Source organism: Desmodus rotundus, chromosome 7, assembly GCF_022682495.2.
Source record: "Desmodus rotundus isolate HL8 chromosome 7, HLdesRot8A.1, whole genome shotgun sequence".
NCBI lineage: Eukaryota > Metazoa > Chordata > Mammalia > Chiroptera > Phyllostomidae > Desmodus > Desmodus rotundus.
Genome location: NC_071393.1, coordinates 106,050,189 through 106,070,741, shown reverse-complemented (window position 1 = coordinate 106,070,741; position 20,553 = coordinate 106,050,189). Strand labels below are relative to the sequence as shown.

Genomic DNA, 20,553 nt, shown 5'->3' with positions numbered 1-20,553 from the left:
TTTGAAGAGAATACATATGTTTGTACATGTATCTATTTCTTGATACAATATCAGAAAGTGAGATATGCAAAATAAAAATACTATAAAATAAGTTATCCTTATGAGTTGGTTGATATAATCTTCCTAGACACTTGAGTATAACAATACAAAATAAAGGCTAAATAATGGATTTTTCAGAGATACCATGAGATCTTTTGTTCTCCAAAAACACTAAAAAACAAAACAAAAATCTGCTTCTAATTAAACTAAAAAAAAAGTTATCCTCCAAATCATTTTATCACATAAACACTACAGTTAGGCTTTCTACTTTGCATATGGACTATACCTCAAAAACAAAATACTGTAACATTGTTTATATATTATCAATGAAAAAGATAAAGCAAAAACCAGGATTGACGGATAAATCATTATAGAATGTTTAAAATTTTATTTTAAGCTAATATCCTAGAAACTAAAATATAGAGAAAATTGTTCTAAGCATATTTAAATTCATTTTGATATTATTGTAGTATTTTCATTTTTTACATAAAATGGGTTTAAGTTCCAATCTCATAGCATTACATTAATAATAATTTTATTTAGCAAATGTGATCAAATTTTAATTGAATAATTCCTACCTGGGATTGACACAACAAGAGGAAAATGGAACTGGCAGGTGGGCAATACAACCATACAACTTTTCTCAGCCTTGCTTCCCCATTGTTAAGAAAAGGGGGACAGTTGTAGAATAAAACGAAAAGGATGACTGCTAAACTCCTTTCTATTTTAAATTAACTGAGTCTGCCAGCTTCCTATCAATCCCTTTGACAAACAAATGGTACCCTTAGCATGTACTTTTGCACAGGCTTCCATCCTCAGGCTGACAGCCAAATCAGACATCACACTCCACTTTCCTTTAGGTCTAATATTTAGATCTTTCCTTTTCACTGGCTGCTCCACGAAAACATTTATGTATTTGGAATCAACTAAACATTTTCGTTCCCATGATGTTAAATTTAAAGTTCAGGGTACACCCACCAAAATTATTTGCTTCCCCAAAGGCTCTTTTTCCTAAATCAGGAGAATGGTTATGATTGAGTTTCAGGATTTCAGGTTTCTGTTTCTTTAATAGTTCTCTTTTTAACAAATAGTTTACTTCACACATTGCATAAAGCCCACTTTCACACCTTAATTACAAAGAATATATTTATAAGTCTAAAATTCCTAGTTCTTCCTCATAGAGAAGAGAGAAAAACTAATTCCCTTTCAATGACTCAAAAGAAGAGCCAACACACTCTAAAACTGGTGGGGGTAGCAGCCACGTGTGCCATATTCACTACAGTACGCCCAGCACAGTGTTCTCCAAAAGTACTGGAACACAAGACTCTCCTAGATAGCTGGTATAAAGCAAGGTCCCTCCCCCAAAGGTGCATGTAGGGTGCAGAAATTTGTATCCTAAATGACACCCAAGATGATTCTTAGGATAAGGCAAGTCTGGGAGTCAGTGGCCTGGAAAATGTATTAAGTGTATGACAAAAATTCCAAACTTGTATTTATTAGTAAACACCAACAACTAATTACTTGAGTCTTACTTTGCTTCTTTGAAAATAGACTTAACACATTTAAAACTTAAAGAAAACCATTAAGATCACTAGGTTAAGTTTTCATTCAATTACTCTCTATTTACAGTCTTATGCACTAGTTGATAAGTAAATAGGAAGTAAACTGCCAAAAAGACTCCTGAAACTTAACCTAAAAACTGTGTATTTTTGCATTTAGAATACTGAAAATAACACTATACAGTTGATTATGCATGATAAAGCAAATATAACTAAATATAATTTCATTTATAGTTACCTGATTTTTTAAAATTTACATGAATTGTGCCTCATGTAACCCTCACAGGAACCCTGTGAGGTACATGCTACTGCTAAACCCACTGTACGGACAACAAAGGCTTAAGAAAGGTGACTAATTTTCCCTAAGTCACACAGCTAAGAAAACAGCAAAACTAGGGCAGACTGTCATTACATATTTGTTACACAAAACATTTTATGCCCACAGCAGAAAAAAGGCAATGAGAAAATAAACGAATTCTGTCTCTGTTTATACTTGTATCCCTAAAGGAAACTAATGTACTATTGTTTCAGGTTCTTGAAAAATAAAATAATTTGCATTTTAACAAATATATATGAACATCTAATAGATGACTTCATGTTACCTATTTGAATCTTAAAACACAAATTTGGAAATTAACTTCCAGAGAAAGAGATCCTACAGGGCACTCATCCATGAAACCAAAGTTCCCATGGAACTTTCTGATACCTTCCGAGGCAAAAACTTACAAAAGGTTTCCTCAAGAGAAGGGAAAAAAATATATATATGTACATTTTATATACATGATGTATATTACATATACATTTATATCCCCATATAAATATATATTATATATGGGGAAGAGAGAGAGAATGAGAATGAAATAGTTAGCAGATAAAAGTAACCCTAAAAACAGATTCCCAATTCGAAAAAAAAATTAGAGAAAAGCTATGTAGGGATAGGGATGGATATACAAACACAAAGAGAAACATTACAAATAACAGTAAGTACTAAATATTTAGTAATTATAGTTTTAAAAACTATAACACTAAGTTACACTCTAAGAAAATGAATGGAAATGATTATACTGGTACATATTTCATCTTAAAGACTAAGTGCACTAAGAATCATTTTTGGTCAACCAAAAAATATATACATATTACAGCCATAAATAACCACAATGCAGTGTGCATATTCTGTAAATAAGGTGATCAGCACTCTCCTCCAATTGGAAAATTACAACTAACAAAAATAACTAAAATTTTATTATGAGTTTTATTAACGGTATAAAAAATGAAGAAAACTACAATGACTTTCTAATTAACTATTAACTAAATTACCCACCTTTTAAGAGACTGAAGGGGGCTAAAAAGTATCTATCCAAACAAACAAATCAAAGTTAAATGGCTGGCCTGTGGGCCAGTCTATTGCACAATGAGAACCCAGATTTTCTAACTCATGATTCAGTGTTCTTTCTACTATGCTACAAAACTGAATTACTGAAATACATGGGTCACCAACTCATATATGTAGTGAAAGCGAAAAACCACCTCCTTCAAAGACAACTTCATTGTAATTAACATTCAGAAGATAATGATATATTAATTCTCTACCACTGTTCTGAAGCATTATGTTTTAATCAACTTCAAACACTCCATTAAAAAAAAAAAAAACTTAGAAAAGTACTAGGGAAGAAGCCAAGAGAGTACAAACAATAGTAATAACAATCAGAAAATACAAAAGGGAAAAATGCTAAAAGAACACAAGCAATTGCCAACTTTGAGGTAAAGAAAATAAACATGTATTTACACGTAGAACAGAGACGATATAAGTAAATGCCTCAACACTAAGGTCAGCCTTTCCTAACAAAAAATGATGGACTAATGATGCCTACTAGCATTCCCATGATGAGCCACCATAAAACAAAGTATATGAGACAATTGTTTATAGCCATTAGATAACAGGCAGCACAAAACCTACAATGCCTCAGAGATGAGATACTGCCAAAGTCCTACAATCACCTCAGCTTTTTACCTGGAGACAGTTTCCATGACCACGGCCCAGCAAGCAAGAGTTTAAGAAGGGAAAGTGGTTGTGCTAAGCTGAATAGGCACAATTGAGTACAGCTGATAAGGCTGAAATCTGCAAGGCAGAAGGTCTAGAAGTCTGTGTAGGGAACCCCCCATAAATCCTTGGCCAAGGAACAGGCTGCACAGGACAAAACCAACCAAGGCTTAAAAGACAGTGGCGGAGAAAGGAATAGAGGGTAGTTAAAGAGTACTGGGTACACTTTGGATTTCCCACCTAGCGAGAGTAGAAAAACCACATTAATACCTTATTAACACCTAAGACATCCAGCTGAGATACCAAAATGGCCTCAACTGAGACCACATCAGTTAAGTTAAGGACCACATCCTAGAATAAGACATTCTTGACTCACCCAAACAAAGACTACAATGAAGGCCCAATGAGTTTCCAAGGTATTAAAAGTCTGAAGGTTTAGTTGCACTAAAGCAAGGGTGTCAAACTCATTTTCACCAGGGCCATATCAGCCTCACAGCTGCCTTCAAAGGGCCAAATGTAACTTTAGGATTATATAACTGTAACTACTCCTTAACAGTTACAGGCCGAATAAAACAAGGTGGAGGGCTGGATTCAGCCCACAGGCCTTGTGTTTGCCACCTGTGCACTAAACTAAGAAAACTCATTAGGCTCTTCACAAGTCTCTCCTGGCAAAGATTAAAACCAAGCCTACAAAGTTCAAAGTGATCAGCCAGTAACTGAATTACCTTCAAGAATTAAAAAAACACTTCACAGAAAGATGAAAAAATTCAGAATCTCTAAAATGCACCATCTGCACAATCCAGTAATACAACTGAAAAAATTACTGAACATTCAAAAAAAAAGTGTCATCTATAGTCAAAAAAAGAGCAGTCATGGAAACCACCCCTGAGACAGCCAAGAAGTTGGACCAAGTAGACAGAAACTTTTAAATCAGCTATTATAAGTATTTTTAAAGATTAACCCAAAATATGTTCAAAACACTAAAGGAAAATATATTCAAAAGAAATAAAGGAAAATATGATCATAATGAGTATAAAGGTAGGAAATGTAATCAGAGAAGTTAAAATTTAAAAAAGAACCAGATGAAAACTCTAGAACAAAAAGTACAGTAGCTAAAAATCTACTGAATGGGCTTAACAGAAGATCAGAAATGGCAGTTGGAAGTCAGCAAACTTGACGATAGTCAACAAAAAGTATCTAATCTGAAGAACAGAGAGAAAAAAGACTGAAGAAAAATTAACAGCACCTCAGGAACTTATAGAACAATATCAGAGTCTAACATACATGTAATTGGAGTTCCAAAATGAGAAGAGGATGAAAATAATGCAGAGAGAACCATTGAAATTTTCTATATAGGATGAAAAAACATTGCCTTGCAAATCTAAGCTCAGCAAACCTCAACTAGGATGAATACAAAGAAAACCACACCTAGCCTTATACTCAAACTGCTAGAAACCAAAGATAAAAACAAAATCTTGAAAGCACCCCCAAAAGATTTTTATATAATGGGACCAAAGATATGAGTAACAACTAACTTCTCATCACAAACAATGAAGATCATAAAACAATGGAAACTATCTTTGAGGTGGTGAAATGCCAACCCATAATTTCATATTCAACAAAAATATCCTTCAAACAGAAGGACGAAATGAAAACACTTTCAGTGAAAGAAATCTGGGAGACTTCTTCACCAACAGTCCTGGACTACTAGAGATGCTAAAGAATATTATTCAGGCAGAAGAAACTCAATACACCTAAAAAAATCATATCAAAGGAGGGAAGGACACCAAAGATGGAAAATAAGTAGATTAATATAAAAGACTACCTTTCACCACTTTATACTTACTAGGATGGCTATAATCAAAAAAGATAAACAGTAAGTGTAAGCAAAACATGTAGAGAAGCTGGATCCCTCGTGCACTGCTGGTGGGAATGTAAAATGGTACAGCCACGTGGGAAAACAGTCTTACAGTTCCTCAAATGATTAAACACAGAGTTATCATATGGTCCAACAATTCTGCTCCTAAGTACATACGCAAGGGAACAAAATCATGTGTCCCACAAAAACTTGTGCATCAATGTTCACAGCAACATTATAATAGCCAAAAAGTAGGGGGAAAAAAAACAAGTGTCCATAAACTAATGAATGGATAAATAAAATGTGTTATATCAACACAATGGACCAGTATTAACAAAAAGAAATGAAATCCTAATAAATGCTACAACATGGATGAACCTTGAAAACATTATTCTTAGAAAAAGTAAATCACAGAGGACCATATACTGTATAATTCCAATTGTATGAAATGTCCAGATAATGCAATCTGCAGAGACAGAGAGTACATGAATGGCTGCCTAGGGCTGGGAAGCAAAGGCACAGGGGAGACCAGTGAGGGGGTGATGGCTACATGGTGAGGGGTTTCTTTATGAAGTAACAAAAATGTTCTAAAATTAACTGTAGTAATGGACTCACATCTCTGAGAATATACCAAAAGCCACTAAACTCTACACTTTAAATGAGGTAATTTTATGGTATGTTAATTATATCACAACAAAGGTAGTTTTTAAAAAGACTATTTTTTTTAATTTTCTACTTTTCCTTAAAGACAACTGACTGTTTAAAGCAAAAAAATAACAACACTGAATCATATATAGAAATAAAAGATAGGACATCATCAGCATAAAGGATGGGAAGTTGAGTAAATGGAATTATTTTGTTCATATTTGTGGGGCAGTGAAGTGGGAAGTGAAAAATAGGGTGGCCCTGACTGATGTGGCTCAGTGGGGTAGGTGTCATCCCAGGAACCAAAAGATCACCGGTTCAATTTCAGGTGAGGGCACATGCCTGGGTTGCCAGCATGTGAGAGGCAAGGGATCAACTGATGTTTCTCTCCCTCTCTTTCTCCCTTCCTTCCCTCTTCTCTAAAAATAAATCTTAAAAAAAACAAAAGAAATTAAAAAATAAGGTGTGTCAGGTGTTGACTCCAAATAGACTTTGAAAATGATGAACAATTATACCTCAAGAAACTACAAAAAAAAATAAAATAACAATAAAGACCTATTTTTAATAGGCCAATACTTTAAAATATCAAATTAATCCAAACTAAATCAGGAAAGGAACAAGAAGAATAAAACAAAAGGGATAAATGGGCCCATCCCAGCAGCTTCAAGTAGGTTCCAGAAGGCGGCATGTGCGGTTGGTAAGGTGGAGCGGACGGAGTCGATTCAACCGGGTTCCTGGCTGGGCTATGGAGTAGATGAATGAGCTAAAAGAGAAGAGCAATAAGGCTCTGAGTGCTGGCAACATCGACGATGCCTTACAGCGCTACTCCGAAGCACTTAAGTTGGATCCCCAGAACCATGTGTTCTACGGCAATTGCTTGGCGGCCTTCGCCAAGAAAGGAGACTACCAGAAGGCCTATGAGGATGGTTGCAAAACTGCTGACTTAAAGCCTGACTGGGGCGAGGGCTATTCGCGAAAAGTAGCAGCTCTTGAGTTCTTAAACCGATTCAAAGAAGCCAAGCAAACCTATGATGAGGGTTTAAAACAAGAAGCAAATAATTCTCAGCTCAAAGAGAGTTACAGAACATGGAGGCCTGGTTGGCAGAGAGGAAATTCATGAACCCTTTCAACATGCCCAACCTGTACCAGAAACTGGAGAGTGACCCCAGGACAAGGGCACTGCACAGTGACCCTTCCTACCGGGCACTGATATAGCAACTACAAAACAAGCCGTCCGACCAGGGCACGAAACTGCAAGACCCTCAGATCATGACCACTCTCAGTGTCCCTCTGGGGTTTGATCTGGGCAGTATGGATGAGGAGGAGGAGGTCGCAACACCTCCATCACCACCACTTCCCAAAAAGGAGACCAAGCCAGAACCAATGGAAGAGGATCTTCCAGAGAATAAGAAGCAGGCGCTAAAAGAAAAAGAGTTGGGAAACAAGGCCTACAAAAAGAAGGACTTCAACACAGGCCTGAAGCACTACACAGCCAAGGACCTGGACCCCACCAACATGACATACATGAACAACCAGGCAGCTGGGTACTTCGAAAGGGGCGACTACAGTAAGTGCAGGGAGCTTTGTGGGAAGGCCATGGAAGTAGGGCAAGAAAACCGGGAAGACTATCGGCAGATTGCCAGACCTTACACACGAATTGGCAATTCCTACTTCAAAGAAAAATGCAAGGATGCCTTCCATTTCTACAACAAGTGCTCTGGCAGAGCACTGAACACCAGATGTGCTCAAGAAATGCCAACAGGCAGAGGAAATCTTGAAGGAGCAAGAGCGGCTGGCCTACATAAACCCTTACCTGGCTTTGGAGGAGAAAAACAAAGGCAACAAATGTTTCCTGAAAGGGGACTATCCCCAAGCCATGAAGCATTATACAGAAGCCATCAAACAGAACCCAAAAGATGCCAACTTGTACAGCAATCGAGGATCCTGCTACACCAAACTCCTGGAGTTTCAGCTGGCACTCAAGGACTGTGAAGAGTGTATTCAGCTAGAACCAACCTTCATTAAGGGTTATACATGGAAAGCAGCTGCCCTAGAAGCGATGAAGGACTACACAAAAGCGATGGATGTCTACCAGAAGGCGCTAGAGCTGGACTGCAACAATAAGGAGGCAGCAGATGTATACCAACGCTGTTTGATGGCCAGTACGACAGACACGACAGCCCCGAAGATGTGAAGTGACAGGCCATGGCTGACCCGGAGGTGCAGCAGATCATGAGTGACCCAGCCATGTGGCTCATCCTGGAACAGATGCAGCAGGACCCTCAGGCACTTAGCAGACACTGAAAGAATCCTGTGATAGCACAGAAGATCCAGAAGCTGATGGATATGGGTCTGATTGCAATTTGGTGATGACTCACTCATCATCCCCCTTCCCTCCGCCCTCATGTGGAAAGAGGAGCTGGGACCATGGGGAGCAGCACAGCACAGAGCCAGAAGGGAGAGGAGAAGAAAAGCAAACAACCTATCTCTATGTATTTATACAGACCTGTGTGGAAAATACAGAGACTTGTAACCATGTTACTCTACAGCCGCTGCCTCTGGGACCTCCCAGCATACGCATGGTCTCTTCTGCTGTCCTCGAGTTTCCTGTCTCTGTCCCCCGTCCCCAGTCACTGTCTCAGCTGCTCTCCCATAGTTGGTTATTTTTTATTTGGGGCAGTGGTCATGTACAGGAAGGTGAGTTCTTCTCAATTTCAGGTCCATCCCAACCACCTTCACATTGTTCTCTCCACGTCCCCTTCTCCAATAAAGCAAGCCAGTCAGGCGTGGTTGAAAAAAAAAAGCGGGGGGAGGGAGGACAAATGGAAAGCAAATAGACTTAAACCCAATATCAACAGTTACATTAAATATAAAGGGACTCACATACAAATTAAAAGGCATAGATTGTTGGACAAGATTTTTTTAAAAAAAGACCCAAGTATGCACTGTCTACTTAATATGACACACACTGGTTGAAAGCAAAAGGATAGGAAAACATATACAATCAAACACTAAGCATAAGAAAACTGACATGACTACATTAACATTAGACAAAACTTCAGGGCAAAGAGTATTTACAAGAGACATTTCATCCAGGCATAGCAATTCTAAATATCTATGTACCTAATAAAAAGGCTTCAAAATTCTGTATATGAAGCATAACTGCACTACAAGGAGAAATTGATAAATCCATAATCCAGTTGGAACAATTGATAAATGAGTAGATAAATTAGTAAAGATATATTCAATAACAGATCTGAGTAACACTATCAACCAAATTGCCCTAATTGACATGTATAATACACTATGCCCAACAGCCACAGAATACACATTCTTTTCAAATATACGTTGATTGCTCATCAAAATGGACCATATGCTAGGCTTTAAATAAATTTCCAAAAAATTTCAAGACTGAAATTTAACAGAGTATGTTCTTACCACAACAGAATAAAATTAGAAATTATCAACAATATTTCTAGAAAGTCCCCTTTTCTAATTCTTCTACCCACAATGAGGGCCTTTTCCTAATTATTCTGCCCAGAAGAGGTACTGTTGCCTAATCTGTCCAGCATATCGGTTAAAACAAATAAATTAATATCACTTGTGACTTATTCTTTCCAACAATAAATATGACCTTAATCTGATAAAGCTCCTAAACATAACTAATAATTTAGAGAAGATACAGAAGAACATATTACACAATACCACAGAGATGCAATCAGCAAAATTTAAATGGGAAACTCTTACAAACTACCCAGTAACATCAGTAAGTAAGAGAGAGAGAAAGAGGAACAGAGAAAAAAAGGTAAGAAGGGGCTCGAGAGAAAGAATTAAGTAAATATGGCAAAATATTGACTTTTACATATCAGGACATGCTTTTATTTATTTTACTACTTTGTCTGGGATAGAAATTAAATTTTTCAAGACTGTAGTTAAATGAAAATTAGATATAACTGACTCCACCTAATGCAATATGCCTTCAGAATTCTATGAAAGAATTCTGTGCAAGGCCCATTTCTTAAAATAGGTGGCCATGATAAACAAAGAAAAAAACTACCCTTTTCTGTAATTAAGACAAAGTTCATCCTTGAATTGAAAAAACAAACACAAGTAGAATCCAACCTTCTTTGATGCAATCAATTCACCTGGGTATTTGCTGATTGAATTGATATATAAAGGAATATGCTTCCTCAATCACCAGCAGTTGAGGGAGACAAGTATTTTCACAATGTTTCACCTCTTCTCTCCTTTCTACCCCTGTATTTTCCCCCATAAATAGTACTCCCAATTAATCTTTCCATAATCCTATACTTCCTTCCATTTGGGAAGCACTACTATTCACTCCATCACTGCCTCCTGTAAAATGCCTTTGCTACATGCCCAAAATATATTTGCTACTTGAGGACAGAAACAAAAGATAAAACAAGTAAAATAGCCAGCATCAAGATGGCCCAGTGATCCCTGACTTATGGTATTCACAGTCTTGTGTGTAAATACCCTCCCATGTTGTAACGGCATTGTTCGGTGTTAACAAAATATAGCAGAAGTGATGGGGATTTCTTCTGTGATTAGATTAAAAAGGCTCTGCGGCTTCTTGTTCTCTCTCATCACTAACTCTGGGGAAAGCCATGTCATACATAGCCCTATGGAAGGACAATAGGAGGAATTGAAGCCTCCTGCCAAGAGCCACAGCTTTCCAAGTGACCTTGGAAACAAATACTCCAGTCTCAGAAACTAGCTTGAGAGACCCTCACGAGATCCTGAGCCAGAATCACTCAGCTAAGCCACTCTCAGATTCCTGACACTCAGAAACTGTGTTAAGGCCCTGGCTGGTGTGGCTCCGTGGACTGAGTACCGGCCTGCAAACCAAAAGGTCGCCAGTGCTATTCCCAGTCAGAAACTGTGTAAGAATAAATGTTTGCTGTTTTAAGCTAAGTTTTGGGGTTATTCATTACACAGCAATTGATAACTAATACAAATAGCAATGCTAAATAATAATACATACCAGCTCCTCTGAGATTAATGTGTATTATAAAAATGCCCAAGTTCATTTCCATGAAATACATGCTGTACAAACTCAACATCCTACCAAATCAAAAGTATTTCACATCAAATCCATAATGTTTTATTACCTACCAGAACAGTGAGATTAAAAGATAATAATGCCCAACAACAGCAAAGATGTGTGGCAAAAAAAATTACCAGACATGGTTGTTAGGGGCATGATTAGTACAATCTTTTTTGAGAACAACTGGGCTACCATCCAACTGTTAAAAAATAAAGAAAACATACACATACTGATTTAGAAAAGATATCCAAGATATACATAAAAAAATTCAGAAGACATAAAACCCCATTTCCATGACACAACATGATAATGAGCTTATATTAAGAAAATTATAATAGGGTCATTAAAATTAACGCTGTATTTTATAGTCTCATTTATTTAAAGGTAATCACTATTGTGCAAGTCTTTCATAGCAAGTCAAATAAATCCTGTTTTAATTTCATTTTCGCTTAGCACCTATGTCATCCGCAAATAATAGTAATATGAGAGCCATATATATTGAATGAATACTATGTGATAGAAACTCTATTAGACACCTACATATATTTTACATATATTTTTAATCCTCAAATACTGTAATGTAGGTAGCACTATTATCTCTACTGTACAGATAAGGAAAATAAAACACAAGGAATTAGTAAAGCCTGAGTCTACAAAAGCAATGAATTCAAAAACAGAATTTTGTTCTCTTAGCCAATATCCTTTAGTCCTTCACTCATTCGCTCATGTCAAAAAGGACTATAACCCATTTGTGATAAAAACACTCAGCAAAGTGGGAATAGAGGGAGCGTAACTTGACATAATAAAGGCCATATACAAGAAACAAAAAAAAACCCTATTGCCAACATCATACTCAATGGGCAAAACCTAAAAGCTTTTCTCTTAAGATCAGGAACAAGAAAAGGGTGTCTACTTTCACCACTCTTATTTAACAGAGTAGTGGAAGTTCTAGCCGCAGCAATCAGACAAGAAAAAGAAATAAAAGACACACAAATTTAAAAGGAGGAAGAAAAACTGTCATCATTTGCAGATGACATGATAGTGTACATAGAAAACTCTATAGTCTCCACCAAAAAATTACTCTACCTAATAAGTGAATTTGGCAAAGTAGCAGGATACAAAGTCAATATTCAGAAATCGATGGCATATTTGTATACCAACAATGAACTATCAGAAAAAGAAAACTAGGGGGAAAAATGCCACTTACTACAGCAAGAAGAAAAATAAAGTACCTAGGAATAAATTTAACCAAGGAGGTAAAAGACCTGTACTGGGAAAACTATAGAACACTGAAGAAAGAAATTGAGGAAGATACAAATAAGTAGAAGTATATACCGTGTTCATGAATTGGAAGGATTAACACCATTAAAATATCCATACTACCCAAAGCAATCTAGAGATTCACAGCAATTCCTGTTAAAATACCAATGGCATATTTCACTGATCTAAATCAAATACCCCCCCAAATTTTTTTATTTTAATATTTAGAGAGAGGGGAGGGGAGGGGGGGAGAGAAACATCAATGTGTGGTTGCCTTTCGTGTGCCCCCAAATGGGGGTCTGGCCTGCAACCCAGGCATGTGCCCTGACTGGGAATTGAACTGGCTGCCCCTTGGTTCGCAGGCCAGCACTCAATCCACTGAGCCACACTAGCCAGGGCCCAAAATTTTATATGGAACCAAAAAAGATCCCAAATAGCCTCAGCAATCTTGAGAAAAAAGAATGAAGTTGGAGGAATCGCAATACCTGATATCAAACTATACTACAAGGCCACTGTAATCAAACAGCCTGGTTCTGGCATAAGAACAGACACATAAATCAGTGGAACAAAACAGAGAGCCCAGAAATAAACCCATGTCTCTATGGTCAATTAATATTTGACAAAAGGGACGCAAGCATACAATGGAGTAAAACATAATCTCTTCAATAAATAGTGTTGGGAGAACTGGACTGGTACATGCAAAAATATGAAAGTAGACCACCAACTTACACCATACACCAGAATAAACACAAAATAAATAAAAGACTTATATGTAAGTCAGGATACCATAAAAGTCCTACTGGAAAACATAGGCAGTAAAATTTCAGGTAACCCACGTAGCAATATTTTTCTTAGGGCAAGGAAAATAAAGGAAAAAATAAACAAATGGGACTATATCAAATTAAAAGGCTTCTGCACAGCTAAAGAAACCATCGACAAAGTGAAAAGGGAACCGACTGTATGGGAAACCATATGTGCCAATGATACATCTGACAAGGTTTTAATCTCCAAAATACAAAAGTCTGTCCAGGAAGTATCCAGCCATGTACTATGAAAAGTAGAGGTATTTATTGAAAAAGATACAAGAAACATTGTACACAGGACAATGACACCTCAGTCCCCTTCAAAGTAAGCACTTTGGGACCTCACACAGTTCTCCCAATTGCCATCAGCTGCCCCACCTTATTTTCCTGAGTCTCACTGATAGTCTGAAATCTCTTCCCTTTCAAAGGTGATTTTAGTTTTGGGAAAAGCCAGAAATCGCAGGGCACCAAATCTGGGCTATTAGCGTGGCTGAGTCACCTGGATGATTTGATGTTTCACCAAAAAACTCTGCACCAGACATGATAAATGAGCAAGTGCATTGTTATGATAAAGCTGCCAATCACCAGCTGCCCATAGCTGTGGCCTTCGATTTGAATCATCCAAATAGTTTCTGTGGAGGAATGTTCGAGCTTAGTGCAAACTCTGATGCAGATTCATTGCTCTACTCGTTCAGTCATTTTCAATGCCACGGCCACACAGTACACATGCTCACTCAATGGCTTCTACCACCCCCACTGACCACAATGAAGTCATCATTGTTCACCCACATGCATTCCAGCCCACTCTCCTTGGCTGCTAGATCACATCAATGTCACACAAACTGTTCTCGTTATATTAACAACGGATGGACTTTTTCCAGACAGACCTCCTGTATAAAGGACTCATAGGACTCATGCCAGGAAGACAAGTAATCCAACTAAAAAATGGGCAAAGGATCTAAATAGATACTTCTCCAAGGAGGACATACAGAGGGCCCATAGACATATGAAACAATGCTCAACATCACTAGTCATCAGAGAAATGCAAATTAAAACCACAATGAGATATCACCTCATACCTGTCAGAATGGCCATCATTAATAAATCAACAAACAACAAGTGGTGGCGAGGCTGTGGAGAAAAGGGAACCCTAGCGCACTGTTGGTGGGAATGCAAACTGGTGCAGCCACTGTGGAAAACAGTATGGAATTTCCTCAAAAAATTAAAAATAGAACTGCTTTTTGACCCAGTAATTCCACTGCTGGGAATATACCCTAAGAATCCCGAAACACCAATTCAAAAGAACTTACGCACCCCTGTGTTCATAGAAGTGCTACTTACAATAGCCAAGTGCTGGAAGCAACCTGAGTGCCTACCAGTAGATGAGTGGATCAAAAAATTAGTATAGTTACACAATGGAATACTACGCAGCAAAAAAAAAGAAGAAACTCCTAACCTTTGCAACAGCACAGATGGAACTGGAGAGTATTATGCTACGTGAAATAAGCCAGTGGGTGAAAGACAAACACCATATGATCTCACTTATAAGGGCAATCTAATGAACAAAATAAACTAACACACAGAGTAGAATCAGAGACATGGAAACACGGAACAGACTGACAGTGACCAGAAGGGAGGGGGGAAGGGAATAATGGTGGAAAGAAGGGGAAGGGACTAGTCAAAGAACAAGTATAAATGATTAATGGACATGGACAATGTTGTGGGGACTGACTGCGGGATCAGGGTGGGCTGGGAGGAGGAGGGCAAAGAGGGAAAAAAAATGGGACAACTGTAACAGAATAACAATTTAAAAAGGACTATAAAATGTGGCCTATTACTAACAAATAAGCAAATAAAACAAAACAAATGCAACACTGGAATGAAAGGGACAATTCTTAACTCTTAGGAGAAAGTAAAAAGGACTAAGGATACAACAAAAGCAATTTCTAATTAAAAAATAGGTATTTCATAATTGTCTTTAAAAATGCCATTTATTTTACTGAAATCACATAATCTTCTCTGGTTTTCTAATTTCAACTAAGCAGACATTTCTTCCAGTCAATTACATTTATTATCCTTCCAAAAAAGTAAATTCCCTTTCCTTGAGCACATCTGTAATAAGCCTGATACAGGAAAATGAAGAGAAACTGAACAAAATCTCTCTAAAAACCTAACAATCTATATACAGTGTTTGCCATGCTTCCCTTTTTAACAAATCCTACTTGATTACTTTTACCATACTTATAATCTTAAACCATTCAATCATGGATAAACGGTAAAAATAAAGATTAGATAAGATACAGAAAAGAGACCAGTTAATAAAACCCATTAAATCATTGTAACTACAACTAATTATGCAATTTATGCTTTCTCAAAGATCTTGTCCACCATGCTGGAGATTAACCATCATGTTTATCTCTGAGACACCTCAGAGAAACTACAGGAATACAATATATGCTCACCATAACATAGCACCTTACATCCCACACTTTACAGAAAAAACCTTTAGTGAACCACATCTAACCATAAAAATGTGGTAGGAAACACTTTAAGCAATCCCTGCACTTACTCTTCAAAATACACAAATTCAGCCTCCCTCCTTTCCCTAACCACCCCCCCAAAAATGGACATTCTAGAGTTACACACCCTGTGTTCCAATTCTGGCAGGGCCCATAATAAAGGACCTTGAGCAGGCTCGGTTTCCTTCCCTGTGCAATGGGAAAGATACCAGTATATACCTAGTTTACAGGGTTGTTGTGGGAAATGAGGAGATAATTCATGGTAAAGGGCTCAGAACTGTGCATGGCACATAATATGCACGTAATGAATGCCAGCCATTATTATGTCTCCAAAGTTAACTGCCTAGAGTGTGATTCTTCCCCCTTTTAGTCATGAGAATCTATCCGAACTCCATCAGGACAAGTGGGCACACAGACGGGGTTTTCAAATTAACTTACCCAGAAGCAGCAGTATATTCTCACGGTAATTGTTACCATAGCACTTTCGCTCATTTCAGTAAAATTATTTTGCGTGAAATTAACACTTTGATCCCCCACCCTTTTAACCATCAATATGTCTGGACTCCAGTGAAGGGCACAGCCTGGAAATACAGATTTTTCCGCTATGAAGGGGGGAACCTGACAAACTGATAGACCACACCTGAGAACCGGCAGTCCAAAGCAGGCCGGAGCGGCGGCTCCAGTCCGTTACAGAAACAACGTTCCCTTTTCCCATTTTCTTCCCGGTGTGTCGAAACCAATGCCGCCCTTTTCTCCCCCGAACCGAGGCCAAGCATCTCTCGGCTCTCTCCTCCAACCCTGCTCGTTTCACCCCCATAAATTTTCACTGTCTCCCGACTCACAGTGTGTGTCCGCACACATTCACCATCAGCTTCAGGGAGGGATTCCGGTATTTGGTAGTCTTACACCGCGGGCAGCCCTGATCGTCCATGGCGCCTTCTTTCGCACCGACTCCCCGAAGCTTGCTTCACCACAGCCACAGTCACCTCCAGGATCCCTGAGAACCGACGCCAAACAGCTTCCCACCAACAGGCGCTTGACCGAGACGGTCCCTTTGAGAACGAGCACCGGCCGGGAAGAGGCCCTGCAGCACAAACGTTCCGGCAGCGAGGTTTCCGGTCCTGCCGCTGAAGCAAGGACTTAGCTTCCGTGAGCAAGCCCAAAACCTTGGATTTCGGGGGGGAGGGCTTTCAAAAAGGGCAACTGTACTCAAAGCCTCATTTCCGTATTTTTTCTAACTGTATTTTTTTCAAGGAATTGTCTCACAATTAATAACATAGATTCCATCTTGTTGTGTCTGAAAACATTCCCATGGTTTCAAAGAGTTATGCCTGGTGTACATATTTGATAATTCACACTAGTGTTTTCTTTCGAACAGTCTGACAGTCTGTGCTGTATACTTCTCCTTTATGCTGGCACGGTCATGCAAACACAGAAATACTATGCATTCGCAGATAGAAAGTTTGGGAAAGTTGTCTGGAGTGAAAGTCTCTGCACCAACCCTAAATACTGGAATATTTATATAAATAATACCTGGCATCTGCTCTGCAGAGATTAATGGTGTCACCTGCTTCTCATGTCTCTTACCCTCCCCACACCAAAGACAATATTGGGCGTGGAGGGGGTGCACACAAGAATATAATATTTCTTTCAGCAATTCTAAGATCTGAGAGCCTGAATCTCTTTGGACATTGTAAGCCGCGTTCACTGCATTTATCAAGGTTGCAAAAGTGAAGTCTGTAAACAACTCTATCAGATAATAAACTCCCACTGTAAGGGACACATCTTATTCATCTCCATAGCAAGGGTTTGTTGGTACTTACTGAATAAGTAGAGTAAATGAAAAATGAGTGAATGATTATCAATAGTAGTGTAATGTGAAAATTTTTTATGCCAAGCATTATCTTATAATCTGACCCAAATTCCATCAGAATACTAAGCTTTTCATAGCCCGTGCAATGAATACCAGCTGTATACACTCATAGTAATTTAAAACTCTTTATAGCACTTTTGCTCTTTTCAATAAAAACATAAAAAAGAACATTCCAACTCCCACCTTTTTAAACAGTGAACAAAGCAGGCAATCCATACTGTGGAAATACAGTTGGGATTTCCATGGGATATGAAAGGGAAACCTGTCAAACAATTGAATACCACACCTGGGAAACAGCAGTCCAAAGCAGATCATGGCTTTGTATTAGTATAGGGACATCAGGGATTCACCTAATAAATAAGTTATCATCGGCTTGATCATAACATTGTTCATGATCAAGATCAAACCAAATGTAAGTTAACTAAAATAGGCAATATCAAGTGCTGGGCCAACCTGGAGGCTTGTTATGCTGCTGTCGTCTTATTGAAAGAGAACACATTCAAGTCAGTTACATGACTCAGAGTGAAGATCTCTAAAAATAAAGGCAGCTTTCAGAATCTTTTTTATTGTAACAGAGCAGGAAACTTCTGGTGAACAAGTGAGTATGGTCAGTGAGCGATTAAATTTTTTAGTCATTACTACAATAATCATAGAGCTAGACACAACAGAAAGTAGTGATTAGAGATTTGGCCGGGTTCAAGTGAGGGCTTCATCACTTTCTAGCTATATGACCTCAGTTTCAGTTTTCCCAACTAGAAGTTGAAGATAATGCTTGTAAAGATTAAATTAGATATTTCATTTAAAGTGCTTAACACAGTACTTAGCACAGAGTAAGAGCTCAGTAACTGTTAGCCATTATTAATAGTAGTATGAGTATTATTAGCAGTAATATCTAAAAGAGGTAATGTAATGGGAAGAGCCTATCCTTTTAAATCAGACAGACCTGTTTAAGCCAAACGTCTTATTCTCCTTCCCTGTTTCCTTCCTCCATATAATACACTGCATAAGATTGCTGTAATGATTAAATTTCATGATATGTACACATACAAAGGCCTTAGAACAATGCCGTGTACATAACAGTAACTCTGAAATGTACACAATTATAATTGGTGGGCTTCACTAACTTAGAACAGTCAGAAAACTTTGAGAGGGTAAGCAATAACACCAGACTTCAATTCAAACAGAACATCAGCCTATGTTAAAACCACCAAACTATCAAGCTTCCTACATGTCTGAAGACAGCTGCATCCCAACAATGGACCATTATTCCCAAATCTGCTCATCCTCTAGCATTCCCCTCTCAGTTAAGAGTAGATTCTACCTCACTGGGGCAGTGTTTCTCAAATGCAGCGAGGTTTCTCAAATGCAGGAGGGTCCAGAGCCCTGGGCCTGGACCCTCCTTTCCAGGCCCAGGACTCTAGACCCTTCCTGGACTTTCCTCATTTGAACAGCTTATTTAAATATCACCCTTCATTTCCTTCCCCCAGCATCTTATGGAAAAGAAATCCTCTCCCACACGCCACAGATGTTTCAGTGGGCCTACCAATACAACCCTGGCCCTCTGGCCTAGGGGTTGACATACAACCCTTGCTGGGCCAATCAAAAATCTTCCCTAGAATTTTTCACATTGGCAGTAAGGGAAAAGCAGCACCATCTCTTTAATGAAGTCAGAAAATGTGAGCTGGCAACTAGAGAGAGCCGTGGTTCCAATCCTTCTGGAGAAAGCCCTTTGAAAGACTAAAACTAACTTGAGAAAGGCAGAGACAAATGAAATGGGACAACTAGTCCTCAAGTCTAACCAGCTGCATTCCTGCTCTTCATACTATTTGGTATTATGATCCAATAAATTCACCTTTTGTCTTAGGCTAGTTCAAGTAGGGTTTCTGGCCTCTGGGAAAATTCATATCACCACAGAAAGGCAAGATGCTGCTATCCCTGGGAAAGCACTAGAACCCGACACTCATTCCATCTCTGCCAGGATCTTTTCCCTGCACTGTTACCCATGCAACTCACTAAGTCACCCTCCTTATTACCTACAACAGCATCCCCAAAGGCAGGTAGTTCAGTCTATGAGAACTCCCAAGTATTACATCCAAGGCTCCCTCTACCAGTCTTAACTCTTCCCCTCATGCAAGTTTTTAAAACTTCAGAGAATTTTTCTGTTTCACTTTGGAGCAAGTGACCATCAAGTGGCCATGATGTTACACAGGCACAGCCACTGGAGAAGGACTACTCTGTCCACTACCCCACAGCAAACTGAGCATTTCACTCAAAGTCCTTCATAATTTGTCCCCAGCATGCCTTTTAAGCTCATTTCCCACCACACACCTACAGAAAACCCAAACTCCAGACACACTGAATTACTCAATATTTTAGAAATATATCACATAACTTCATGGCTCTATGTTTTACTCACTTTGTTCCCTCTGCCTCTAGTGAGCTCTATCGTTGTTCTCTCAAAAATTCTGTCCTTAAAGGCCCAGCTAAAAGTCCACTCTTCATTGCCCTCCTCCTTTCAAAATTAGTCTCTTTACCCTCACCAATCCCATCCCCTGTAAAGTATTTAGTTACAAATGTCTTCTCTCTCCCAGTAGTTTTACATTCGTCAGGAGCAGGGACCCCCATCTATTCATCTTTTTATCCTTCAGTACCTGATGCAATACCTTGTACTTAATGAGGATTCAATAAATATTTGGAAAATGACTGATCCTTCAGAAATGTTGACTACCCATCATCAACCATCGGTCACTAAATAACAATGGAACACCTCCTCTACCTGGAAGATAACTTTAGAACCTTTCCTAATGGTACCAGTACATAAGCTTTCTGAAATAGAAAGAACCTACCAAGAAACAGTTATATGGCCTCCCCTCTATCTTTCAAACAGG

At 38.5% G+C, this 20,553-nt stretch overlaps 1 protein-coding gene and 1 pseudogene across 3 annotated transcripts in view; one reads left to right on the top strand and one right to left on the bottom strand.

The window, feature by feature from the left end:
• The window catches only part of MNAT1 (MNAT1 component of CDK activating kinase), a 168,035-nt gene extending 151,173 nt beyond the window's left edge, over nt 1-16,862 (bottom strand). Inside the window, exon 1 of one of the 3 annotated variants that reach the window (XM_053928173.1) lies at nt 16,635-16,862. In XM_053928173.1, the coding sequence (XP_053784148.1) occupies nt 16,635-16,723 (89 nt within the window). In that variant the 5' untranslated portion in view covers nt 16,724-16,862. The remainder of the gene's footprint in view (nt 1-16,634) is intronic. The other 2 variants (XM_045201450.2, XM_024567623.3) reach the window with 2 other exon arrangements.
• LOC112311571 (stress-induced-phosphoprotein 1 pseudogene) lies at nt 6,888-8,544 on the top strand (annotated as a pseudogene).
• Nucleotides 16,863-20,553: the final 3,691 nt, after the last annotated feature.